The sequence below is a fragment of the Herpailurus yagouaroundi genome, unplaced genomic scaffold (genome assembly GCF_014898765.1).
Source record: "Herpailurus yagouaroundi ecotype Mexico unplaced genomic scaffold, PumYag 29, whole genome shotgun sequence".
Taxonomy (NCBI): Eukaryota; Metazoa; Chordata; class Mammalia; order Carnivora; family Felidae; genus Herpailurus; species Herpailurus yagouaroundi.
This window is the reverse complement of record NW_024412377.1, coordinates 59,211,050-59,238,070: the sequence shown is the minus strand read 5'-3', so window position 1 is coordinate 59,238,070 and position 27,021 is coordinate 59,211,050. Positions and strand designations below refer to the sequence as shown.

General features: G+C 49.4%; 1 protein-coding gene across 1 annotated transcript in view; it reads left to right on the top strand.

Annotated features, from left to right (window-relative positions):
- The window catches only part of SLIT3 (slit guidance ligand 3), a 595,338-nt gene that overhangs the window by 523,834 nt on the left and 44,483 nt on the right, over positions 1 to 27,021 (top strand). The window contains exons 17-23 of the mRNA XM_040444444.1: positions 3,425 to 3,568; positions 4,360 to 4,503; positions 7,298 to 7,461; positions 8,565 to 8,697; positions 20,060 to 20,128; positions 21,874 to 21,945; positions 22,568 to 22,639. Of these exons, the coding sequence (XP_040300378.1) occupies positions 3,425 to 3,568; positions 4,360 to 4,503; positions 7,298 to 7,461; positions 8,565 to 8,697; positions 20,060 to 20,128; positions 21,874 to 21,945; positions 22,568 to 22,639 (798 nt within the window). The remainder of the gene's footprint in view (positions 1 to 3,424; positions 3,569 to 4,359; positions 4,504 to 7,297; positions 7,462 to 8,564; positions 8,698 to 20,059; positions 20,129 to 21,873; positions 21,946 to 22,567; positions 22,640 to 27,021) is intronic.

Sequence of the window (27,021 nt, the reverse complement as noted above, 5' to 3'; positions counted from 1 at the left end):
ACCTGACCCTGACAGGGCACAGGGGCCAAGGAGAAGGAACATAAAATCAGGTGTTTAAGCTCCATGGTGCGTGCCTTTCCAAACCCTGTCTGAAGCTCTGTGCCTTCACCTGTCCTGTTAGAATCATGAGATCTCCATGAGTATCACATGTACTAAGTATACCAAAAAGAAAAAAAAAATGTATAAGCCATTACCCAAAAGGTTTATTAGTACTGTGATAATTCAAGGTGACTCTTCAAATGAAGGAAGTCACATGGACTACAGTCCTCAGGCAGACTTCTATGTCAGTCCTTATTGTGAAGGAGAATCTCAGCCACAGGCTAATGCCCAGCAGCCCTCTAGCCTAAATCAGGTATACACAGGTGGATTTGTTGGCACTAGTTGTGTTTTTAATAAGAATTAGTTGCCCACTTTTAAAAATCAGGATTGTTCACACAAACAAAAATCCAAATTTCTGGCATCTTTTGGAAAGTCAGAAGATCTGGCAAAACATGGCCTGCATTCCCAAATGGCTGTTGAAGTGGAGTTGAAGTGAGGGGCAGCCTCCCCCTTAAATAGGGCCTGTGCTTTCCTGGTCGCTGGGCTTGTGGCCTGTGCTGTCCCCACTGGACTTGCTTTCTACTTTAAGTCACCATCCTGGGCCCTGGGGACATTTGAGCTTGTGACCCCAGCTTGAAATAGAATTTCTACCTCAGGGGGAGGGAGAGGTTCATAAAAAGGTGGATAGGACCTCCCTGACCTGACAGTGTGCCAGAGTGCTCTTTCATTATGACCCAGTATCCCCAGTTTCTAGAAAAATCCACATAGCTCTCTCCCCACTACGTTTTCGTCTGGGACTGGGCTTTAAACAGGATTACAGATGCTTGCCTGTTGCCGGAGTTTATGCACTGTCTTACGAACCATGGGCTAGAAGAGGCCTGGGCTTGCCTTCTCAGACTCAGGCTTCCCAGGGGTAGCTAGACGAACCCCAGCCTACAGGGGCCTCAGTGTTTCTTGGGAAGATGAGAAGAAGGTCTGAAAGGTACAGGTTCACTGGGGCTGTCCTGCCTCTGCCCCTCTGAACTGACCCCAAGTCTGCATAGTGTCCAAGGCTGGACTCTTTCAAGTGTAATATCCCATCCACATCAGAGTCAAAGCCATGATGTAGCCATATTCCTTCAGGTCCATTGGTGGAGACAAAAATGGAGAGAGGCCTCCTGAGTGGTCCTGGTTTTACATCCTGGGGTTCCTGGGATCTGGGGTGTCTTCAGGAAGATCCTGCTCTGAGAGTAAGACAGAGTTCCTACAAAACCCTGATGTCCTTGTTTTGTGTATGGAGTGCTTGCCTCAAGCTGCCTATAGGTTTGAGCAGTGCTTTGATGAATGGAGAGACAACAGCAGCCTGGTCTTCTGGAAAATTCTATCCCCTCCTTTTGTGCTCTCCTTATGTTTTCCCTTCTCCCAGCCTGAGGAAATCCAATTCACAAACCTTACAGTAATGTGATGTTAATTTTGTTCATTTAAAGAAACAGATGTCAGGAAATGGGAGCCCTCCCCCTTCATGGCTGCTTTAACTCATCTTCATTGCCTGTCCTGTGTACTTTAATTCCCCAAGGAGCCTAACTCTCTGGAGCAAACTCCGGCTCCTCTGGCATTCAGATGAGTTATAGCTGCTGGGAGAGCCTTTATCTCTCCTCCCATGTCTAGTTTGGGGGTAATTTGCAGTCTCCCCAGTGCATTACCTCCATTCCTGGGTTATCCTGGACCAGGACTACCAGCATTTATAAGAAAGCAGGCTGAATTTAAGAAGAGCCAGTCAAGGGTACAGAGCAGAAATCCAGTTAGAGTCTCCCAGCTCTCTCAGACCTTGGGGGAAGGATGCTGAGGAGTATTGCTCCTGGTTCCCAGGCAGGGCAGAAAGTGGGAGGAGAGCAGGGCTATGACAGGAGCACTAAGGGAGCAGTCAGAGCACCAGCTGTTTCTTCCGCACCTGTGCACAGGTGTGAGCACTGCCATGCCTTGCGGGACCAGTCCCTGCCTGGAAAGAAGGCAAGGGGCTGGCGTCAAGCCCACGGGTGCCCAGTTCCATCACTTGCTCGGAGCCAGCTGATGAGGGAGGCTTCATCCCCTGGGGTTGCCATGGCTGAGCCCAGAGCTGCGTGAGACCGGTGCAGGAGAGAAACACAAGTACCAGGAACTCAGGGTGCTACTCCGGGACCTGGAGCCACATCCTCACCTGTCTGGGCCTCAGTATTCCCAGCCGTAAAATGCGCCAGCTTGTTCATTTCCGGTGACCCCTCGGTCCCAACCACATCAGTGTGCTTAGTGGGTTAGTAGGCTTCTTCTGCACCTGCAGATGTCACTGTTCACAAAACACTATTCCCTGTGCCAGGCATTTGCTCCAGAGACTGGATTCTTCCCCCAGTTTGTGTAAACACCATCACTTTCCACTCCATCCATCCTGCCCGGAATGCATTTCAGGCCTGACCATTTTGGGTGGTCCATGGAGACCCCCTGCCAGGAAGAGCCCGGAGGGACTCCCAGCATCAGTGGCCCTGCAGGATCTCTCATGAGGCCTGGCATGTGGCGATCAGACATCTGAGGGAAAGACCATCTTTCAGAGCTCAGGGGCAGACTCAGAAGGGGCAGTCCCAAGACTTGATAGGACCAAGGTTGCTAGGACTGTAAGAAAATCCAATACCCCAAGCTCTGAATTCTGCAAAGCAGTAAGGATGGGTGTGAGTATCCACATCACCAAAGGAACATTCACTCGAGAAAGAGGCAGCTCCCTGGAGGACTTTTTATGCACCAGAAAGCGGGGACCCAATCTCTTTTCTATCAGCGCGTGACTTTGGGCAAGTTACTTAATAAACTCTCTGAACTTCAGTTCCTCATCCATAAACTGAGACAATGATAATATACATTAATATTCCTCTGAGAGGCATTATTTTAAGGATTCGATGTGATTCCGTGGTCCTAACCCCTCACACGGAACCTAATACATAATCAATGCTAAAAAAGTAGTAACCAGAAGGTATCCATTTACATCGAGGATCTCAACTGTAGAGCTGGAAGTTCTGCAGATGTCCCACCCCCACTGAGGGCACATTTTGTGTTTTTGTCCTGCCCCCCACTTGAGAAGCACTGCTTGGCTAGAGCTTCTGTTGAAGGGAGAAAATCAGTTTTAGAAGCACCATTTTAAATCTGCTCATCCCCAGGGAAGAGGAACACCCTGAAAAGACTTTAAGCTCCACACGGCCCATGTCACACAGCAACCCCACCTGTGTGGATTGGGGTCCCTGCTCCACGGCCGCAGGTGCTGAAGACCATACCTCAGGAAGCCCCACCATCCAGTCCTTGTCCAGAGGTGCCTGAGAGTCCCCACTGGCTGCAGGGCTGACGATGCCCTTCCTGCACCCTGCCCCACTCTGTCCCCTCCTTCTAGAAACCTGAGCAACAATAAGATCAAGGAGGTGAGAGAGGGTGCCTTTGATGGAGCGGCAAACGTGCAGGAGCTGATGCTGACCGGGAACCAGCTGGAAACGGTGCATGGGCGCATGTTCCGCGGCCTCAGCAGCCTCAAGACCTTGTGAGTGCCCAGGGCCTGGGCCAAGTCCCAGAAGGGGAAGGGAGGGCAAGGGCATCAGAGGGGGATTACAAAGGCTGCCGGGCAGCTCCTGGGCCCAGGTCTGTCCTGACCTGTTGAGTGCCTTTCTTCCTGGAGCCAGAGAGGCGCTATACATTTCCCAATCCTTGATGGGAAAGAACTTAGCACCCTCAACACACACACACTGAAAGATACTTGCCCTAAGCTGTACACATATATAGATTCGTACTGGAAACATGCTGATAGAGGCACATGCACGTTTACCCACATAAACACATACATACATATGCCTAACAATGATACACAGTATGCACATAAGCACATACACAAATAAGCATGTACATACAGGCGCACACACACACACACACACACACACACACACACACACACACACTCAAGCTGATGTCCACAGCCACATCTTGATTCTCCTTTCTCCTCCCAGAAATATACATGCATACACTAACCACCATACAACATACATGTGTACACACATACACTCCTGACACCCAGTTTCACTGTACACAAAGCAAGCACAGGCAAGAATGTACGTACACATTTACATACATGTAGCCCCGGTGCGGACCCAGACCCTACTATCACAGAACAAACCTCAGCAACATGACTAGTCTGGGCTTGGAGTTGGCATCCCACCTACACACACACACACACACACACACACACACACACACACACACACACACACATTGTAGCTCTGTGGTGGGGAGGAGAAGATAATGCCTGTGCTCCCCTCATCTCCACCCCTCTTGTTGCAGGATGCTGAGGAGTAACCTGATCAACTGTGTCAGCAATGACACCTTTGCTGGCCTGAGTTCAGTGAGGCTGCTGTCCCTCTATGACAATCGGATCACCACCATCACCCCTGGAGCCTTCACCACACTTGTCTCCCTATCCACCATGTAAGTCCCCCTGTGCCCACTGCACACTGACTCTGGGCCCCTCTCCTGCAGACCTCTTCCCTGGCAGCTCGCTACTATCTTTGGCCAAGGTTATTTACCCATTTTTCAACTTAATAACCATTTGCTAGGCCCCCTCCATGTGCCAGGCACCATCTAGGTGCTAAGGATTCACAGACATGGTCCCTCCTTCCTGGAGCTCACAGAATAGTAAATTGACACAGAAGGGAGGTCCACAGTAATATGAAAACCCAACACAGGCTTTGTTAAGGAACACTGGAGCTGTGTTCTGGAAGGTGGGTAGGAGTTAACTTGTTCAAGAAAGTGGGAAGTGCTTCCATGGAAAGTGCTTTCCTTCCATAGAAAGAATGTGTGCAAAGGCCCTGTGGTAGGTTGTTGCAGAGCAAATGTACAAGACTGAGCAAAGTCCAACATGGTCCAGAGCACAGAGTAAGAGAGGGTGAGATATGGGCACCTGGGTGGCTCAGTTGGTTAAGCATACAACTCTTGGTTTCAGCTCAGATCATGATCTCATGGCTCGTGAGTTTGAGCCTCGTGTCAGGCTCTGTGCTAGCAGCGTGGAGCCTGCCTGGGATTCTCTCTCTCTGCCCCTGCCCTGCTCTCTCTGGGAGACCAGGCTACAGGCCTGCCATGGACTACTTTTATCTTCATCCAATGCATGTCAGGAAGCCATGGAAGGTTTTAAGCAGGCCAGTGACATGACCTGACAGGGATTTTTTAAATGATGCCTCTGGCTGCTTAAATGTATACCAGAACCAGAATTAGACTCTAGCTCTCAGGACACCTAATGAGTGCTCCTGCCCAGGAGCACTTTTACTATATTGGTAAAAGGGGCTGTTTAGAATAGTGATAAAGTGATGGGCTCTAGAGCCAAAGCTCCTGGGTTCAAATCCTGGCTTTATGTCCTATTAGCTACGTGACCTTAGAAAAGTTACTTCGCCTCTCAGTGTTTCAGTTGTTCCTTCGGTAAAATCTGTCTGGTAGGATTGTTATGAGGATCGAATCTGCTAATATTTGTAAAACGCACAGCAGGGGCCTGAACACGTGAGCCTTTATGGTTGTTCCTAGTACTTCTATGTGGCTCCTTTAACCTCAGGTGCTGGTCCATTCACTCTTTCCTTCCCCAGTGACTCTGGAAGTCAGAAGAGAAAGGCTTTTGCTGCATTTGTATTGCTGCCCATTGTTATGTTCCCATACACCTGCCTCACTGGGAATAAAAGCCAAATTGTAGGGGTCCTAAAAAGCCCATGCCATCCAGTCCCTCCAAAGCTCCCTCCAGGCCAGCCCCACCAGCCTCCCTACTGCCCCCCCCCCAATCCACCGCACCCCGGACCCACTCCCACTACCTGAAACGGCCTTCCCCTGGCCTCCCTCCCCACCATCCATTCTTTGCTTAAGTGTCCATCGCCTCGCCCCACTCTCCTCCTGTGCCATCACCCCCAGTTCCTCAGCCCTGCTCTCCTTAACCTTTTCCGTAGCACTGACCATTCCCAATATACTATTACAACTGACCTTTGTGTTGTTGATTGTGCACTGTCTGCCTCCCATCAGCTGGAATGTAGGTTCCAGGACAGGAATGTGCAGCTCTTCTGTGCACTGCTATATCCTCAGTGTCTCTATCTGTGCCTGGCACTAAGTAAATGCCCATTATATAACTGGTGAATAAACCGATGCATTGAATGAATGAGTGACAGCCAGACCAGGGACTGTGGGTTAGGAACTAGCACCAGCAGGTTGGTTTATTTGAGCCTTCTTTTTACTCCTCCTGTTTGCCTCCAAACTGGGAATCCAAAGACACAAAAGATGTCAAGAGAGGTAGAGTCACAAAGCACTAAGGAAACCAGCTTCAACATGAGAGGAAACTTGCCTGACTTCATGCAGCTGCTGAACATCAGCTCTAGGATTCAAACCCGGGATGTCTGACTCCCAAGCTTTTAATTGTCCTGTCAGACCACAGCCATTCAGGGCTGTCTGGCCTCTTGTGTCACCTCCCTAAGCTTTATTTTCCTCATGTGTGAAATGAGAATAATGTTACCTCCTCCCCTGGGCTGCTGTGACAAATCTGCATGGGAGAACAGCTTTATGAATTGCTTAGCCCAGTTGCAGTCCTCTGGGCGACACTCACAGCCTGACAGCTGCCCTCCCCGATTCCTCCACCAATCCACTCACTGCATTCCATAGGTACCCGTAAAGAGGCCGTGCTGGTGCCATGCGGGATCCTGGAGACATCGGGCAGACAGACAGGGCTGACCCCCACCTGGGAGAGCTGAGAGTCTACGGAGGGAGGCAAACATTGCCTGTGGGTTCTGTGCAGGCAGCAGACAACTGGGGGAGAAGACTGGGACAGGCAGGACTCCTCATTTCCTTTTAGGGGAGGGGCCATCTGAGCCAGGAATGAAGCCAGGCCAACACAGAGAGATTTATGCCAGGAGAGGGGGCAGCGGTGTGGAGGTGCTAAGTGTAAGAGAATCCTGCCGAGGGATTGAAGACAGCCAGCAGCCCGAGCCCAGGGAGGAAGGGAGGGCGTGTCAGGAGACCGAGGTTGGGTCTGTGTGTGGAGGTCCCGGAACAAGGCCCTTGCAAAGACTGCATCTGGATCTTAGAAGAGAGTCTGCACTTCCTTCCCCAGATCTCCTTCCTCCTTTATCAGAACCCAGAGCCGGCCTGCCTGGAGAGCTGGGCCCCAGGCTTGCAGACCTGGATCCCAAGTCCCACTCCCACGGGGGTGGGGGGTGGGGGTGCTGACCACTCAGAGAGAGCCCTTCTTTCCTCTCAGAAACCTCCTGTCCAACCCCTTCAACTGCAACTGCCACCTGGCCTGGCTGGGCAAGTGGCTGAGGAAGAGGCGGATCGTAAGCGGGAACCCCCGGTGCCAAAAGCCTTTCTTCCTCAAGGAGATACCCATCCAGGATGTGGCCATCCAGGACTTCACCTGTGAAGGTGAGAAGGCTGGGGGCGGGGTGGAGGAGGGGTAGTGCCAGGGAAGGCAAGAAAGACACCAGAGAGGGGAGGTGCAGCAGGGGACTGAAGGTCAGGACCCCGTGAGATCTCACTTGCCCTCAGGCATGCATCTGTGGCTCTGAAGGCCTCTGCAGGTCTGCTGCTAGCCATATGGCTCCTTCTTACAAATTAAGAAAAGGAGCCTCTTTCTAAAGACATTTTACTTCTGTCAATCAGAAATGTGTTGTAATATACTGATTTTGTTAAAACAAGATGACTTATGACTATCTATGAGAATGCTGTTGTACTCAATATTCTAATCTATCATGTCAGTGAGATTAGTGCCCCTTGAATGATGAGGCACCCTTGTGCAGTATGTAACCTACACAGCTGTGCCTGGGAGCCCAGGCCCTCAGTTTTCCTGTCTGCATCATGATGAGGCTCCGAGTATCAGACTTCAACATGGGCTCCTGGAAATTTTCTGTCACTGGCTAGGGAGTTATGAATACCTGGAGATCCAAGGCTTTGAGTGTCAGGATTCCAAAGGGCATGTTTGCATAAATTCAAGCCAGTACTTGGGTCAACTATAGGTTATCTGGAGACAAATTAACAGGTTTGTAGATTAACTGAGGTTAAGGTATAATGGGGGCTGGGGACACATTTACCACTCCAGAGGGATTATGGCAGTGGAAAGAGTGAGAAAGGGAGGAGAAAGAGGAAGGAAGGAGACCAGACTCTCCCCCTCCCCCAGACCTCTCCTTCAGTAAGGTTGAATTATTCCTGATTCAGTTAACCATGACCTCTTTCCTGCCTAATACTCTGGTTGGTCAAGTTTTGGTTTGGTTTGTTTGTTGGGGGGTTTTTTTGAGCCTTAATTTTATGTTGAATGTGGTAGAAGACAGGTGACCCTATTCCCCAACCCAAGCACACATCCTTTTCCCTTTAACCATTGGTGAGACCAGCAGGCTCCTTGTTCCTGGTTCTGGCTCCAAATGGAGGGCTTCCCTTCCCGAAGATGGCGCGGTGCCTGGCGCCTGGCCTTGCTCACCTGCCTCTGCAGAGAGGTTTGTCTCCCGCCCCGCTCACTCTGGGGCTCTCCGCAGGCAATGACGAGAGTAGCTGCCAGCTGGGCCCACTCTGCCCGGAGCAGTGCACCTGCGTGGAGACGGTGGTGCGGTGCAGCGACAGGGGGCTACACACCCTACCCAGAGGCATCCCCAAGGACGTGACTGAACTGTGAGTACTGCCACCCCCCGCTGAGCACTCTTAGATGCCCCCCACCAGCAGCTCTGTCCCCAGTGTCTCAAGCAAGACTGCCTGGGATGCCCCTCTTTGAGGGGGTCCCAGCAAGATGGCAGCAGGGCCTCGGCCAAGGGTGGGTCGGGCAGCAGCGTGGACTTGGGAACAGGAGTAACTCCTCCCCAGTGCCTCTGCCTGGCAGGTGACCAGAACCTAGCCCTCCAGAATGCAAGCGGGAGGGTTCCTGTCTCGTCTTCTAGATCACCCCAGGCCCCCTGCTCTGACTCCACCTTCTAGATTCCCCAGCAGTCTCTCAGTCTGACACCAGAAATGGCACAGGATCATCATAAAAACACTGCCCAGCTGGCACTGTGGCTTACTGAGCTCTTCCACCAATATGATCCTTTTCCACCTTAAAGCTACCCATGTTGCAGACGTCATCTTAGTTCTGTATCCTGTTCGTGCTCCAGCCAGGAGCCATCTGACTCCAGAGCCCAAGCTCCTGACACTAATTCCTCAGGGTTGTTCCTGCCCCAGAAGCTCCCACTTAAATAAAAAAGACAGATCATTCCCTTCCTGAAGGGCTCTTCCTATGGTGCAGAAAACTGCATTTCCGCCCCCCGGAAAGCTCAGCCAGTCCCTGGGCAGGGAGGCCTCTCTCGAACGTGCAGAAGCAGCCTGGCCACAGCAGGTGAGCACAGCCAGCACAAGCCACACTCACTCTTGTGTGCGTTCATTCATTCACTCAGCGTGTGTTTATTGAGTGCCTGGTGTGTCGGGCGCTCTGCTCACACCCGGGAGCCAATGGTGAGCAAAACAGGTGTGACCCCCACCCATGTGGGGCCCATGGTTCACTGGGGAACGTGGACATTTGTTCCATCATCTCAGCAGCACATGTGAGATGACACCTTGAAAAGTGCTCCAAGAGAGGAACAAGGTAGTGAAGCCCGAAACTAGAGAGGCGTCACTTGGGTGTGGAAATCAGAGAAAGCTTCTCGGGGGAGATTAAGCTGGAGCTGAAACCTACAGGGTGAGGAGAAGGTAATGAGCAGGGGAAGGGGGTGCCCCACACGCCCCACGGCAGTTGCTGCAGGTTGGGGCAAGCAGAGCTGGGTGACACGTGACGGGACCCAGGCTGCCTGAGTGAGAAGACACACTCACACGCCATCACCCACTCACATCTCAGGCTCGTACTCTCTCCCTGGATCCCAGACACCAGCAGGGAGTGTGTGTCTGGCACTGCCCTTGCTTGCTGGGGAGGAAGCTGAGTAGGGAGCCGTCTGAGAAGAGCGGGTCAGCTCCTGGGTGTGAGTTGTGGCTCCCCCATCTCCTGACACCCAGGGAGGTTGCAACCAGGACTGATGATCCCAGGGAAGGAAGGAAGTCTTGGCGGTCACTAAGAAGTCCACAACAGCCCCGCGTTTGGGCCCTGGCCGTGCTGCTGGAGGTCTGCATGAGCAACGCCACTCAGTGCAGTGAGCTCCGAGCCCTTTCCTCAGCCAGCAGTGCCGATGGGTGGGGGCTGCCGAAAATGACCCAGGTCCTCGCCTCCTTCTTGGGTCAGTTGAATGCCAAGTGACACGTGCTAAGGAGAAGGAAATGCCATGAAAACAGGCCCACAGAGGCTTTTCCCCAAAGTTCATGACACAGAGATTGAAATAACAAAGATAATTGGCTGTAATTATAAGTAAACTTCAGAGCTTGGGGAAACCTGATTTCCTGCTTTGGAAATGATGGTGCTTCCCTTGGCCACACTGGTTTCCAAAGCGCACCAAGGACGGTAGCCCTCACCTCTGAGCCCAGACCACCTCCCGGAGGGAGGGGAGGAGGAGTGTCCAGGGAGGGGAAGGCAGGAAAATTGATGCCAGAGACAGAGAAAGCTGCCAGGCCCAGAAAACAGTGGCTTGGAGGCCCCCGCTTTCAAGGACTAGATGCAGTGTTTGGATCCAGTGCTGGCTTTCCAGCTCCCTCAGGCATCATCCGTGGTCTCAGGCAGAGCTGCCAACTTACAAAACAAAATTAAGGTTAATTCATTGAGAAGAAAAAAACAAAAACAAAGCTTCGTAGCATTTCTCCAAAGGGCAGGGTGTGGGAGTTCAGTGTAGGCACTAGTGAGCAAGGCAATGAGAACCAGAGGGAAGTCAGTTCTCCTGCCAGCCGTCTGCAACCCCCTGGCCCTTCTCTCTCCTTGGGAGGAGGGCCGCCCGAGACCTGTAGCTCTCCCCTTTGCTCATTCAAGCTGTCACCGAGCTAGGCCCTCACTCAGTACCCCTGACTCACCTCAGTGGTGAGAACTAAGTCACCCCCCAAGCCTCACCTCTGGTAAGCAGCCGAGTCACGATCAGAAGGCACTTTGGTCTGACCCCAACCCCCTTCTCTAGCCCCCTACCCCAGAAGCTCTTCATCTTTGGGGTCTCAGGGCCCCTTTATGTTTTTCAAAAGCAGTGAGGACTCTCATTGAACTTTTGTTCACGTGCTTAAATCTGTTGATAGCACATTGGAAACTACTACTGAGAAATATTTTTAAACGTGTTTATTAATCCATTTAGAAATAAAAATTTACACATTATATGTCTGTATTAAAAAAAAAAGCATACTTCTATGAAAACCAAACCAAAAGACATTTAACTGAGAAGAGTGACATTTTTAGAAATGTAGTTGAAGGCAACTGGGTGTTCATTTCCTACTTCAGCACTCACTCTGTTGTGACAGGGTTTGGGGTCAAGTACGAGAAGAAAATCCAGCTTCACATAGACACATAGTTGAAAAAGGGAGAATTTTAATAGCCATTCCAAATAATTGTGGAGATTCTTCTTTGATAATATGCCAAAACCGCATGGTGTTACAGGCTAGTTGCTGTGTGGAACCTAAAAGTTTATCAATGAACTTTTTATACTCTGTTACAACCCACGGGTCTATCTTGTGCTTTGAATGGAGCTTTCCCTGCCCCGTGCATGATCTTGTAACACTGTGCCCTGGTCCTTTAGTAAATACTGGTTCACAGAGTTACACAGATCTTCGGATGCTGACACATTGCATTATACCGTATCAAAAATGTCGGATCCAAAATGTCATAGCCATTAACATGCATCACCAGAAATCTCAGCAGAAGAGTCTTTCAGTAAAGGGATGCTGCTCAATGTAGCCGATATGGGTTTTCTAAAATTTTAATTTTCACTTGGAAGCAAGCTTGAATTTTTATCATTGCCAGTAAGTACTAGTTCGTTGTTTTCCTTGAAGTGACAGACTCACTCTGTTCACTTTTGAGAAATTACTTACTAAATACCTATCCCTGAAAAACCTGTTTGCTAGTCATTCTTTTAAGTAACAATGGTGTTTTATGGGGGGGAAAAAAGGCTAATTCAGCTTGTAAGTCAGTGACACCAGATCTTTTTCTTAAGACAACCAAAGCAGAAAAGCTTTGTGCATGCCTCCCATTTTGCCACACAGAATATTAAAAAAAAGATGTATGCTCAAGCGTTGATATTTAATGCAATTAATAGTTTTTTTACTGCTTCATGGAGGGCATTCTTCCGTGAAACTGGCTTTTTTTTCCCCTTACTGTCATGTGCTTGAGGGGGAAGAACATAATGACCACTGATATCATATGGTGCCATGGCCTTGATTCCTACTGAGGTGCCAGCAATTTTACTCACACAGTGAAAATGGAAAAAAAATGTTTTAATCTTATCACAAAAGTAGTTCCAGCCTCAGAGAGCCCTGAAAAAGTCTAAAGGACCCCCAGTGGCCAGTAGACGACACTTTAAGAACCCCTTGGGTAATTTACACACTAGCAGGCAAACAATACAGAGACATCTGCTAAGTTCCTGATTCAAAACCAAGCCTACAAGGGCACCTGGGTGGCTTAGTCAGTTGAGCATCCAACTCTTGATTTCAATTCAGGTCATGATCCCAGGGTCCTGGGATCGAGCCCCATGTCAGGCTCCATTTTGAGAATGGAGGAAATTTTGAAACTGATTTTGGTCTGAGGGCCGTGAGCATGGATTTGTTGTCCCACCACTGACATCCCAAGGACAGGAGAGGGAAGGATGACATGTGTCCCCCAGGCACCGCTGTTGGAAGAAGGGATTTCTGCTGGGATGCGGAGTCTGAGGACATCAGGCTGGCAGTGTGTGCATGCACATGCACACACACACACACACACACACACACACACAGCACTGATAGGAGACTTGAAAGGGTTTGGGGCTTGACCAGCAGAGCACAGGCTGAGACACAGCTCTGTGAGATTAAGTGTGGCAGGAGGTGATGATAAGAATGCATTGCTTGATGGAGACGGTGGGACCTGGCCCTGCACTGGTTAGCTCCAGATCATCAGGATGGGGCTTTGGGGTACAGCAGGCAGCTCAGATGAAGCTTTCTCCTCAAGTCTAGGGCGATGGAGGTGCATGCCAGAGAAGGGGCAGAGCAATGCAGGAGGTGACAAGCACAAAGGAGTGGCATAGAGAGTATGTGTTCTGGGATAGGGAAGAATCCAGGAAGTTCTGCCCACGCTGGCCTTTAGGAAAGCAAGGGAAGATGTCTTGTGTGAGTGCAGTCCACCACAGCCAGCACTCCTAGAGCATTTACTGGGTGCCAGGTGCTATGCTAGATTTTTCTCCTATGTGATCTCATTTAATCCTCCCAGCAATCCTGTAAAGTAGGCATTGATAATCCCATTTTGCACATGAAGTAACCGAGGCTTGGGAAGGTTGAATGATTTCTTAAGATCACACTGCCAAGGAGCAGCAGAGCATTAGGCTCGAGCCCAGGGCTGTCTGACCCCAAGGCCCGTCCTTTAGCAACTCAACTACTTTCTTCCTTTGGAAAGGCCTGGGTCCCTGTGTGCTCTGGCCGGTGGCCTGGCTCGTCAGTGATTTGCAGTAGACAGTCATGGTCTCTTTGGAACCTGCCATCTGCCCATAAGCGGGGAGAAGGCAAAAACGGCACCCCTGCCATGATGCCGTAGGTACCTGTCAATGGTTCTGGCTGGGTGGGTCCTGACAGCTGGACCTTCTCTAGCAATGCCAGCTGCTGCTTTCTTTGCACACTTGCCACCCCCCACCCCCACCCCCACTCACCAGGCAGGCTCCCAAGAGCACTTTCTAGAGAAACTGCCCGGCACTGACTGTATTCTTGCCTTTCTTTGGCCTGGGGAGAGGGACAGAAATTGCCTGCAGCCAGCTGGAGGGCAGCTGGCTCTGGGCACATCAGCACTTAGGAGTCCTGGCACAAGCCTTGGCCCAGAGAAGACCTCGGCAGATGGCTTCAGTAGAGGACACTTCTAGGCTATCAGGCAGTCATGGCCATCTGTGGGAGGGACGAGGGGAGGCTGGAGCACAGGCCACAAGCTGAGGGAGCCCTCTTCATTCAGTCAGGTGTTCGCTGAGTTTATTGTGCCAAATAATGTCATAGGAGCTGGGAGCACAGCAGCTAATGTGACAGATAAGCCCCCCTGATGTCAGAAACTTAGAATGGGGGAGAAAGACAATAAGAAAGCTAATCAGTAAATTAGGCATTTCAGATAGAATAGTGTTTCCCAGGGGAAATGGGTGGGGGTGGGACATGGAAAGCAGTAAAAAGAAAGAAAATGTTCTGTGAAGACCCGAAGGTAGAAAGATCATAAAGTTGGGAAACCACGCAGACTGTGAGATGGAGCAAACAGAATGGAAAAGAGACTGGTGTTCACTGAAAACTCAAGGAGGGATGTGCAGTTTTTGTCGGGCCGTGGTGAGGGCTGACTCCTCATCCCCGGAGAAATACGGACGCCGAGGAAGAATTGTAAGCAGGAAAGTGATGTGATCCAGTTCACATTTTAGAAATATTACTCTGGGAGAAGAATAGAGAATAGACAGCAAGGGAATCATCTGTTTTCTAATATTCATATGTATTATTGGATGGAGGGATGTGTGTGTGTGTGTGTGTGTGTGTGTGTATTCAAAGCACGTTAAACACCACTGTGCCAAGCAGTGCTTCAAGGGCTTTCCACTGAGACTCATTGAATCCTCAAAATCACTTCAAGGTGGTGATGATGATGAGCCTCCTTTTGCAGGTGAAATGCAAGCTCAGAGAGGTTAAGTGACTTGCCCAAGGTCACACAGCTGTTAGTTAGTGGAACTAGGATACAAGCCTGGGCGGCTGCCTGACTCCAGAGCTGCAACCATCATCCCAGGCCCCTGGTGGAAACCCTAGCCATGGTGGGGGCTCCTGGAAGGTGGCTGCCAGTCTCCTTCACCATTCAGCAGGTTTGAAAGTCCCTGGGGCACTTAACAGCACCACAAAGCTGCTAACAGAGATGGGGAGCTCTGTGTGGATTTTCGTGTGAGGCAGACACTTCCTCATGTGCTCATGCTGGGGCTAAAACAGAGCATTTAAATGCAGATCAATGCAAAGGTTGACCTGCCTGAGATGCTCTGATAGTTCTGAGGCTGGAGGGCAAGAGTGCAGTTTTCTGAAAGGGTCCCTCTGGGGCCTGGGCTGCAGGCTACAGGCAGCTTTGGAGTTCAGAGTCTTCATGAAGGGCTTTGCACAAAGAGAGTTTTCCCACACAGCCACATCTGTATTTGTGAAGTGAAGCCTTTTCATTCCACGTCTTCTGGGCTGCAACACCACGTTGCCAGGGACATTGTGCACTTAAAGTGGCTGCCACACGGGTCCCATTCAGCCCTGCAGTGGCACACACAGCTCCACCTGGGGACTTCTGGGGTTTGCAGCATACAGATGGTGTTTCCTGAACATCTACTGCTATCAGCCTGTGCATTGGGCTGCTGTAGTGAGCAAAACAGACACAGTCCTGCCCCACTAATCACAGAACCACACTTGGATGTCACATGAGGGTGGAATGCTGTGAAGAAAACGCACTGAAAGCTTGGATTGAGCAGCCTGTCACGTCCCCAGGGGGTGTGGGAGATGGTGTCGGAGGCAGTGCTTGAGCTGAGTTCTGAGCCACCGTAGGAGTGAACTAGGCAAGGAGGAAGGGGAGGGACATACATGTGCCGAGACCGGCTGCCCATAAGGAGCATGAGGCATTCAGGGAGGGCTGAGGCCAAGCAAGAGAGAGTTTGCTGTGGGGGTGAACAGGAGAGGGAGGCAGGGACTAGGATGGTTAATTTCATGGGTCAACCCAGCTGGGCTGTGGTCCCAGGTTTTTGCACAAACACTAGCTACATGTTGCCCTGAAGGTATTTTATAGATGCAGTTAAGTAAAGGAGATTACCCAGGATAATGTGGAGGTAGGCCTCATATAATCAATCGAAGGCCTTAAGAACGAAAAACTGGAGTTTGTTGTAGAAGGGGGAATTCTGCCTCAAGATTGTACCACAGAAATTCTACTTGAGTTTCCAGCCTGCTGGCTCTTCCTTAAAATAAATTCTCTCTCCCTCTGTATATATATTTATATGTGGGTCGTGTGTGTGTGTGTGTGTGTGTGTGTGTGTGTGTCCAATTGGTCTGTTTCTCTAGAGAACACTGACTGATCCAGGGCAGACCACAGACAGCTTGGCAGGATTTGGGTAGTCCTTCGCTGGCAAGCAGTAGAAGCCAGGAAGGATTTTAAGCAGGGAGCAAGGCTGATCCAGTCAGCATTTGCAGAACATCAGTCAAGCCAGGTTGGAATCTGGGGAACTGGCACAGCAGTCCCAGAGGCTCCAAAAGCATCTGTGACATACCGCCCATCCTCCAAGGCCCCCTGAACCTCCCCATCTCAGATGAGGACACTGTTCGAATCCCTGAATTCCAGTGGTCTTTCTATGCCTTCATTCAATTGTTGAGCAAATACACGCATCTATAGAGCATGGCCTGCCTTACGGGTGGACGTGGGCCAGACCCAGGGCATTCTTTGAAACCACTGCAGGTTTTTGTTTAATCCAGGGTCCTATGAACAGCCCTTCTCTGCATTCATTCATTAATTCATTCATTCAAATATTTGAGGTCCTGGGGCACCTGGGTGACTCAGTTAAGCACCAGACTTTGGCTCAGGTCATGATCTCACAGTCTGTGGTTTGAGCCCCGTGTCGGGTGGTGTGCTGACAACTCACAGCCTAGAGCCTCCTTCCATTTCTGTGTCTCCCTGTCTCTGCCCCTCCTCCACTTGCGCACACGCTCTCTCTCTCTCAAAAATAAAACATTAAAAAAAATTTTAATATCTGAGGTCCTACTATTCTCTAAGCCCTACAGTATGGTCTGGTGATGCAATAGGAAACAAACCTAGCCCGAATCCCTGCTCACCACGTGGTAGAACATATCCTGTCAGGACAGAGATGGCCAAACATCAAAATAAAGAGCTCCAGGTGGAGAGAGGAAATAGCATGTGTTTGACTTCTTGGGCTGCGCAGCCCTGCCTCCTGGACTCACTACTCCCCTCTCTGAGCCTCAGTGTTCTTGTCGACAAAAATCACAAAACACCCAGCAAAATATGGCCCCCTGTTTAGAGAATTAGATGAGGTAACAGACCAGAGTCTATCTCATCGCACTGAAGTATGCACCTGTTGTTTCTGTGTCATTATTTTCCTTGTCACCATGTTGTCTGTGAGGTTAGGTAACATGCTTCAGATATGCTTGTCACAGGACCTTCTGTAAATATCCCAGCAGGGAGACTTGGGGTTTTGGTGTCTTGTTCTGGGTTTCATCTTAGATGCCTCAAGTTTGCTAAGTAGTCGTAGCAAACAAACAAGAATGAAAGAATAAGCAGCATGGGAGAGGGTGAGCCATCACTGCCAGCCTGAGGCCAGACCCCTTCAAGTGGCTCCCTCGTGGTTAATTAGCCTCCCTCCAGCAGAGATGCTCCCTGGACCAGTGCCTCCCCACTGGGCCTGTTCACTCATCCAGCTCCTGCCTCCCTCCCTCCCTCCATGCCACGCTATCCACAAAACACTTCCTGCAGGCAGTGGCCCAGCATGGCTTGCCCCTCCCCCCGCCCCACTCCATCAGCCTGCACACATGCCAGAATCCTGCCATCTCCACAGAACCTCGCTGCCCAGCAGAGAAAGCTGGAAGGTCTCCTTCACAGGCCTGCCCCTGGCCACCACTGTTGAGGCACAGGGCCAGTGTCCAAACGGAATGTGAATGTCCTACATCCTGTCCCTCAGGGCACAGCAGAAGGGTGAGTGCAGGGTAAGCTCTCTGCAATACCAGCACCCTGCACCTGTCTGAAGTCACTCGTTGCACTTGGAATGAGCCCACTTCCAAGGCTTCAGTGTGATCCGCCCATCTCCCTTTGCCCCCCAGACTGACCTCCCTGGCCTTCTTTCCCTGCCTCAACAGCCCCAGAGCTCAGGGCCCTCCACAGGCCTCACTCTTGCCAGACGGCACCCCCCTTCCCCTGCTCCTGTCATCCTGAACATCCCTCTCAGCTACATCTTTCTGCACTAAGTCCCTGGGCATTCCATATCCTAGCACCTTGCTCCTTTCCTTCAAAGTGCACATCACAGTTCGTCATTTATGTGGCTTTCTGTGTGTGTCCTCTCCTTCTGACCCCCCGCCTCTTCCCCTCTCCCTCCCCCTCCACATTAGATTTTTAAATGCCCGAAAGTAGGCATCACTCCTGTCTTCTTCACCAGTATATACACTACCTGGCACATTGCAGTTGCCCAATAAATATTTCTGCCTGAATAACTGAATGCATCAGTGAATACGTTTCAGGTCCTCTGCCCGAGGGCATGATCTAAGTGTAGGTGGCTGAATTTTAGGCCAGATGATCAAACTCCCCGAAGGCAAAAATGCAGTCTGGTTCATCTTTGTATCTCCCCCCCCCCCCCCCCCCGCCTCCCCATCTAGCATAGTTCTTGGCACATAATGAGTATACAGCAAGGGATTAAGGACCAAAAGGACATTAATCCAACATGCCACGGCAACCTAAGACCATATGCAGGCCTGCCCGGTATTCTGAGCCCTGAGGATTCCCAGGGACCAGCCCTGGAAATAAAGTTGCTTGGCCTTAATTTACAGTAATAACCATTCCAACTTACCCTCAAAGCTAAGCCTGGTTTGGTCATTGACAAACTGACTCATATCCTGTTTTAACCCATTTCATCCCATTCAGTCATTTGACGGTGGGTCTACTGGATGCCAGGCAATGTGCTAGCACCTCATTATTCAAAATGCAGCCTGCAGACTGGCAGTTCCCACCATCACCCAGGAGCCTGTTAGAAATACAGACTCTCCGAACTGACACAGACCTACCAGATTAGGATCTGCTTTTTAGCCAGATCCCAGGTGATGTGTACATATGTTAACGTTTAAGAAGCACCGGGCTAGAGATAGAGACTGAGAGTCTGCTGTCTTGGAGTTTAAGGCAAACCCAGCACCGGTGGACATCACCGCTGGGAGTTGACCACTCCAAGAGGAAGCTATGGGAGGCTTATGTCAAGAAAGTCTCACCCAGGAGACCAGAGGCAGTGTTGTAAGCCATCTTAAAGGTTTTGTAATGTTGACCCAAAAGCAATAAGAAGCCCAGGTGAAGGGGTTTCCAGCAAGGATGGGAATAAATAAATTGGCCCATGTCACCCCCTAAAGGTAGTGATAACTTTTGTAATTCATGATTAAAACGAGACTTCCTTCTCTTGTTCTCAAGCTCACTCAAGTGTCCAAAGAGGTGGCCTCTTCCTAGGTGAGCAGGTCAGTGCAGGACCCTGAAGTCCAGACAGGTCTAGGTTCAGCCTTTGCCTGTCCAGGAGTCGTCTCCATCTGTTGGTACGTCCCCAGTCTGAACCCCTGTACCCTCTCACAGGCAGTCATCCCACTGGGAACCTTAGCAGGAACACACCCCCTTTCCTCGGCTTTCAGAGGCACACTAGAGAACAAAACAATGAATTAGAGTTCTTAGCATGAATCGTGGCTCAGGAATCCCATGCCCTCCAGTAGCTAAGTAGAGGCCATATGGAACTGTGGTAAGATTATAGTCAGAGGGACCTGGGTTTGAGTCCTAGCTCAGCCACTCACTCACCGTGAGACCTTGGGCAAGTGTTTTAACATCTCTGAAATTCTGTTTCCTCAATTGTGAATCCAAGAGAATTGTGAGGGCTGGGTACAGAGTGAGTGCTTTATTTATTTAACAAATATTTATTTGACATCTACTGTGTGCCAGCTCTGTACGTACTCTTGGGGGATCCAGCACTGGGCAATTTTAGACAACAGCCCTGCCATCAATGGAGTTGAGTAGTCCAGTGGGAGAAAATGTCATTAGTTGAATAATCACGCATATAAATATAAATGACAAACGTAGTATGTGTTTTGATGTAGGGGAGAAAAGAAGCTGAGAGAGTAAAACAGAGGCCCAACCTAGCCCGGGGGAGGTGACTCTGAGAAATGACAAATTGTGCAGTGTCTCTTGGCCAAGCGTCACTCTGCCCCTCTCTTTCAGGTACCTGGAAGGAAACCACTTAACAGCCGTGCCCAGGGAGCTGTCCGCCCTCCCACACCTGACACTTATGTAAGGAGCCCGGCATCGGGTGGGACATGTAATTTTCTTGCCTGGGGGAGCTCAGGAAACTGACGTGGAGGGTCAGGGAGGATGATCTGCAGGCTTCGCCACGTTCCTGCACTTTCTCCCGGGTGGAGCAGAGAGAGGCAGCTGGGAGGAGTGAGCCGGCCTGATGGGCCAGGTCTTACCAGTGAGAGCTACACACAGAAATACCCAGAGCCTGGCATCACTGACTGTCCATCCACATCAACTTCCTCCTTGGCATAGAGAGAGGTGGGACAGCCTCTGACTTTGTGGTGCCCCAGTTAAATCCCAAGCCTCCTCAGTCTCCAATTTCTTGCAAGCTGTGGCTGCCCTGAGGTTTGCCAAAAGCTTAAAGGGGCGTTTTTTCCTTCCTCCTCTAGTTGCCCAGAAAATGTTCCAGGTAAGTGGTTGAAATTGAGGTTCCTTTGGGTGGTAAATGCCACTGGCTGCAAGTCTGCCAAGATCCAGGAAAACTCCCGAATGAGGAAATGTGGGGCATGGATGAGGCCCAGGAAACCGGGTGGTCTGTAAGCTTTGTCCCTTGACCGCCTCGCTGCCTTGCCAAAGTGGGACCCGTGAGAGTACAAAGTAATTCCTTGGGCGAGTGGCCATTGGAAGATCACCCTGGCTGATTAGGGGGTGGGGAGCTGGTCCACAGGAGGGAATTGAGAGTTCTTTCACAATGAAACACTGTTGCCCTTGGAAAAATGGGGCTGCTGAAGAAAGGTGGAAGAAAGCCACCTGTCACCTCATTCAGCCTTGCTTCCTAAATATCCCCCAAACCAGCCTCTGGATGAGATCTCTCAGCTTCAGCCCTGTGGGCACTTAGAGCCACATCATTCTTGGTTGTGGGGCTGTGGTGGGCATTGTGGGATATTTTGCAGCAACCCGGGGCCCCTACTCACTAGACACCAGCAGCACCCCTCCGCCAGTAGGAACAACCAAAAATGTCTCCAGACATTGCCACATGTCACTGGGGAAGCAAAAGTGCCCCGAGCTGGGAACCCCTTCTCTAGAGCAATGGCTCTGAACCTCAGCTGATTAGTTTTTTGTTTTTGTTTTTGTTTTTGTTTTTTTTAATACTGATGCTCAAAACCACCCTCAAGCAATTAAATCAGAATACCTGATTTACAAGCCAGAATATCTGGGCATGGAACCCAGGCCTCAGAGGCTGTAAATATTCTGCAGGTGATTCTGATGTGCAGCTACGATTGAAAACCACTGCTTAGGATATTTATCCCTGAAGAGAATCTGGAGGTTGTAATTGGGAGAAGACTATACCCCTACCAATCTCATTCCCCCTAAGAGAGAATCTGATAAGATGGAATGAATGAATGCCAGAAGAGAGGGAGGAACAGTGAAAGGAAGGATTGACCTGGGAGGAAATGGCACTGGCATAAGGAGAGATCTTATGTGTTATGTTTTGCTGGAAGAATGAAATGGACAGATAAACTTGTAATTGAATGGTTGAATAGGTGGATGGATGGATGGATGGATGGATGGATGGATGGATGGATGACCAACAAATGCTTGAATGAGTGATTGAAGAAATCTTGAATGAAAAAATGAACATTTGGATGAATGGGTGGGTAGGTGAGTAGATTGGTGAGTGGATGGATGGATGGATGGATGGATGGATGGATGGATGGATGGGTAGATAGAAAGATAGCATGCACAAATGTATGAAAGTTGCCACTAACAGTAAAGTGTTACTCTTCTATTTGTCCTAGTGACCTGAGCAACAACAGCATTGGTGTGCTGACCAATTACACCTTCAGTAACATGTCTCACCTGTCCACCCTGTGAGTACAATGGGGCACTGTGTTCAATATGGGCCTGGCAGTCAGTGGCCTGGGGCCATCCTTTCTCCCTGTCCCCTCATGCGTGTGCTCTCTGCTCTAGTGATCCTCTGGGCTATGGCTGCCCCCATGTAGAGCAGACCTTAACCAGCAGAAGAAAAGTAAAGTAGGTCAGAACTCTACTGTCTGGGCAGTTAGAGAGGAACTAACACCTAATTACTTCTGAAGAAGGCCCTCTTTAGCTTACCTTCTGTGATTTGTGAATTTTCTTTCCCAGTGGAGGGTTTCCCTACACAATTATATTTTGCTCAGATCCATTTATTTCCTATTAGCTCTGCACATTGTGAGCACTGACCATTTGACAACAGAGGGAGGTGATGGCAAAGCTGGTTAGGAAGCCAGCCTGCTGTGGAAGATGAGAGGAAGCTGGGAAAACGAAGCCAGAAGCCAGTGAATGTCCTAGAGTGGGGGAGGGTGTTCCCCTTCCCTTTATTGTTGGGAGGCTTTTTGTCAAAATATTAAAATTGGAAAGATAAAGAAATCATTTGCTTTGAGCGGTCCACAGTGTGGACCATACGCCCATATGTATGTGAGAATAGGAATGGCCATGTGTCTTTGTCCACAGGATCCTGAGCTACAACCGGCTGCGGTGCATCCCCATCCACGCCTTCAACGGGCTGCGGTCTCTCCGAGTGCTGTGAGTACCCAGAGCCCTGAGTTCAGCTTCTGCTTCACCATGTAACAGCAGGCGATACTCAGCACAGTTCCCACACACACACTTCCCCAACCCGGCACTCCTACTGGCTCAGTGGGGTGGGGCGGAGGGGGGAGGGCAGAGAGCCAGCTGCTACCATTTGTGGACCTGGATCAAATCACAGACCAGTCTGAGTTTCTACTTCTTTCTGTGCCCAGTGAGATCACTAGCACCTCCCTCGTGAGGATTAGCATATGCAACTGTATTCTGCACCCTAGTAGAGCACAGTGTGTGGCTTATGGCCACTATCTTGATGATCATTCCACTGTTGGTCCCTCTGACTTTAGAGCGGCAGGGTAAACACTGTGAAACTCTGCAAGGAAACCAAACGCATCTATCAGAGGTCACAAACTAGAAGCCCAGAGACCTGGCTCAGCTCACAGCTATTAGTTAGCAATTGTAGAGTTAGTTGGCTCATAGAGTATCTTTTCAATCAAGCAGTTTGGGGGCACCTGGTGGCTCTGTGAGTTGAGCATCCGTGTCTTGATTTCAGGTCAGGTTGTGATCCCGGGGTTGTGGATCAAGCTCTGCATAGAGCCCCGCACTGGGTTCTGTGCTAAGCTTGAGGCCTGCTTGAGATTCTCTCTCTCTATCCCTGTGCCTCTCTCTGCCACTCCTGCTGTCTCTCTAAAATTTAAAAAAAAAAAAAAAAAAGTGTTAATAAGTTGCCAACAGTTAAATATCAGGAGGCTTCTCATACAAAATCCTAATTTCTATTATTTCTTAGAAAATGGAGAGACCTGGTCATTCCAGGGCTCCCATCTACATTCTTGCATGGCTGAGCAGCCCTGCCCCTTTAGACCAGACTGTATAGTCTGCAGCCTCCACAACTGCCTCCCCATCACCTTATGACACCTGCCTCACCCTGTCCTACACAAGGTAGAGGACAGCCCACTGAGGCAGATGAGCCCCAGCAAAGGCACGATGACCATGAAGTCTACCTGCTTTTCAGTCATGGCTCTGCCCCTCCCTAGCTGTGTGTCTTCAATAAAATCCAGATGGTAATTACCTCACAGGATCTTATAATGATTAAATGAGATGCTGTATATAAAGCATTTAGCGTAGCTCTGGCCCACAGTAAGCACGTTATAAATATTTGTTATTACTGTTATTTATTACCTTGCAAGAGCAGGAATGGCACCTCACTGCCACCCCCAACCCTTGGTCCTGTTGTCGCCTGATTTTTGTGCCTTCTCATCTTGCACATTTTGTCGGGAAAGGAGGATTCTCTGAATGATATTGCCATGAGAACAGAAATGCCACTTTTTGTGGCCGTTGCCTCATATAACCCTTTCCAACAGTGCTGTAAGACTGAGGGGATTAGGCCCATTTTAAAGATGGGAAAACTGAGGCCCAGGTTGTAACTGGCCCAAAATCCAGCAGTCAGGAGCTTGCAGAATCCAGCCTCCTGACTTAGAGCCCTGGACCCTTCTCAGGACCCAGTAGCAACCAGCAAACAGCACCCAATGAGCCTGTCCATTTCAGAGCCTCCAGGCTGATGTGATTTATCGAAGCCCACAAAACACTGGTGTCAGCGACAACTCCCGCCACATGTCATCTGCGCTGTTATTAAAAATCAATTCTCTGGAGGCAAAGAAGTGCCCGCGCTGACAGTGCGCAATCTGTTATTGTCACTTATTTATTATCCACCTTCTCTGGGGAGTTTGAGAATGGAAACATCAGCAGAACCATTTCCCTGTTTCCAGTTGAACACAACGGGAGATGGGCTTGTTTCATTGGCCGGGGCTGAGGCTGGACCTGCTCCCCCCTCCCACTTCCCACCATCCTCCCTTAGTCCCACCTTGTCTTCCATCCTGGTCTTCTGGTTCTATGCATGGGTTTGCTCCCAGGGGCTGGGCCTGACAATTTTCCTGGGACCCGTGTGTATATGTTTGTAGTTAGAGAGGTTCTGGCAGGGCAGCTCAGCACGGGAAAGGGAGGACAGTGGAGAATGCTCGCCTGTCCGTTTGTCGGGTCTCCCATGGTGTTGGCATGAACACCACCAGGTTTTCTGCTTCCTAGGCACCTTGTCCGCCGTGTTCCAGATCACTGTCATTAGTCCACCAGGAGCACACCTCAACATACCATGTGCTTGTGCTTGCTTCTTGAATTAAGAATTAGTAGGCTTTTAGCATCATCATTTTAGAATCATGGGCTCTTGGAGATAAAAAAGGGTCTTAGAGGCCCTCATTCCAACCACCTACCTCAGTGGGGAGCAACTATTTTCTGCATAAAGGCCAATTCAGGAAAAATAAAAATGTTTATGGAGTACGTTTCTTTTATGATATTTGTATCCTTTCTCCCAGTAATTGCACATCTAGGAATTTATGCCTAAGAATAATCCGATATGAGAGAAAGATTCTCTGTGCTAAAATATTGGTTGCTCTGTTATTTTTAACCTCCATTTTAAATATTACCTACAAGTGCCACAGTGGGGAAATGCTTAAGGAAAGCATAATGCAGCCAGTCAGTGAAAGGCAATTATTAAAAGAGGTAAAGATGAAAACTAGGTAGCAGTGTGGGGAAGTGTTGACCACACGGCCTTATGTGGAAAAGTAAACCTAATTTTTTACGTTATAATTATAACTTGCATACATTTATAATTATGAAGTTCTAAAGGAACATAGGAAGCTTTTAAAAAAATCATTGATAGCTAACTGCTAATGTGAAGTTATTTATGTAATAAAAGAAGGCAAAGTTAAAGATGACTGAATAGAGTAGGATAGTCACAATTTAGAGGGTTAGGGGGGAAAGGTAGGTTTTTTTGAATGAGTATCTACAACTGCGTTTGAGCATTCATGTATTCTTTTCTCAATTCTAAAGGGTTTCATTATTTTAGTGAAAATTTCAGAAATGACCAGAGGTCAGGGATGCAGGCAGTTTGGGATGGGGGAAGAGAATGAGTATCAGGTTTAGCCATAGACAAAGGCCAAAAAGTATTCTAGAAAGACCTGACATTTAATAGTGAGTGAGTGAGTGAGTGAGTGTGTGTGTGTGTGTGTGTGTGTGTGTGTGTGTGTGTGTGTGTGTGTTGGTGAGTAGATATGTATGAATACATTTCTGAGACAGGAGGATTATCAGGGACCCCTGAGTACAAAACATTGGGTGAAAGTATGTGAGATTTACCAGTTTGCTCTTAAGCAAAAAAGAGCTAGAAGGGAACATTCTCATGGACATTCTAGTTCTTCTTTTCAGGGATCTGTGTGTTCCCTGATCGTTGCCCCACACCGAGCCACATGCCTTGTGCGTGTGTGGTCCCAATTGTCACTCCCCAGCCCCAGCCACAGGAGGGCCACCTGGAATCAGTTAGCTGTGGGAGGGCTATTTCAGTGTGTGCTCAAGAGATGTGGGGTGGGATTTTCATTCATCATCCTCAGTATTTTTAACCCCTCATCCCTGAAGTAAGATTGTGCTTACTATTTATGTATATGGGGCTGTTCATCTCTCCCTGCTCTACCGATTGCATGGATCCTCCCTACAGCATCCCTACAGAGGGCTCCATTGCCCTTTGCTTGATTATGTTTAGATACCATGAGCCTGCTCCCTTCCCAGATAATCCCACTCCATTTTTGACCAGCTGTTGAACATTAGACAATTCTGGTGAGCCAAAAGGTGATTCCTTAGGGACTTAAACCCTGGTCCCGGTTTGGCCCTTTGGTGCTACCAAAAAATAGAATTAATTGTGAATTTTAGAAATGGGAAGTGAGTGTTAGAAATTATCCTATCCAAACCTTACATTTATAAGGTAAGGAGACACGCTCAAAAAGGTTTAGTGACTTGCCCACAATCATTCACTTATTTTCTAAATGCCAATTGTGGGTTCAATGCTAAACACTAGACAGGAAAATAATGAAACAAGTTCTTGTCCTCAGAGAGCTCACAGTCTAGAAGAGGAAACAGACAAGTATATAAGCTACTGCCACACATGGCCATACCTGTGGGAGAGCCATGGGACCCAGTGTGGGCCCTCAAAAAGGCTTTCTGAGACAAAGATGGTAATCACCACTGACATATATTAAACCTTGACCATGTACGACATACTGAGCTACCTACTTTAGTTACATTATCATATCATATCCACTTTTCATATCAACCCTAGGAAGAACGTACCACTATTAGCCCTATTCCCCAGACGTGGAAACAGAGGCTCAGCAAGGTTGAGTCACTTTGCCAAAGGGATGTAACCACTACAGAGTAAAGTTGGGATTTGAACCCAAGACTGTTGGCTCTTAGAATCACTGCCCTGAGCTTGTACTCCCAAGGCTGAGTCTGCGCAGCCAGGGGGAGTTACCTGTGTGATGGGAGTGGAGAATATTCTAGGCAGG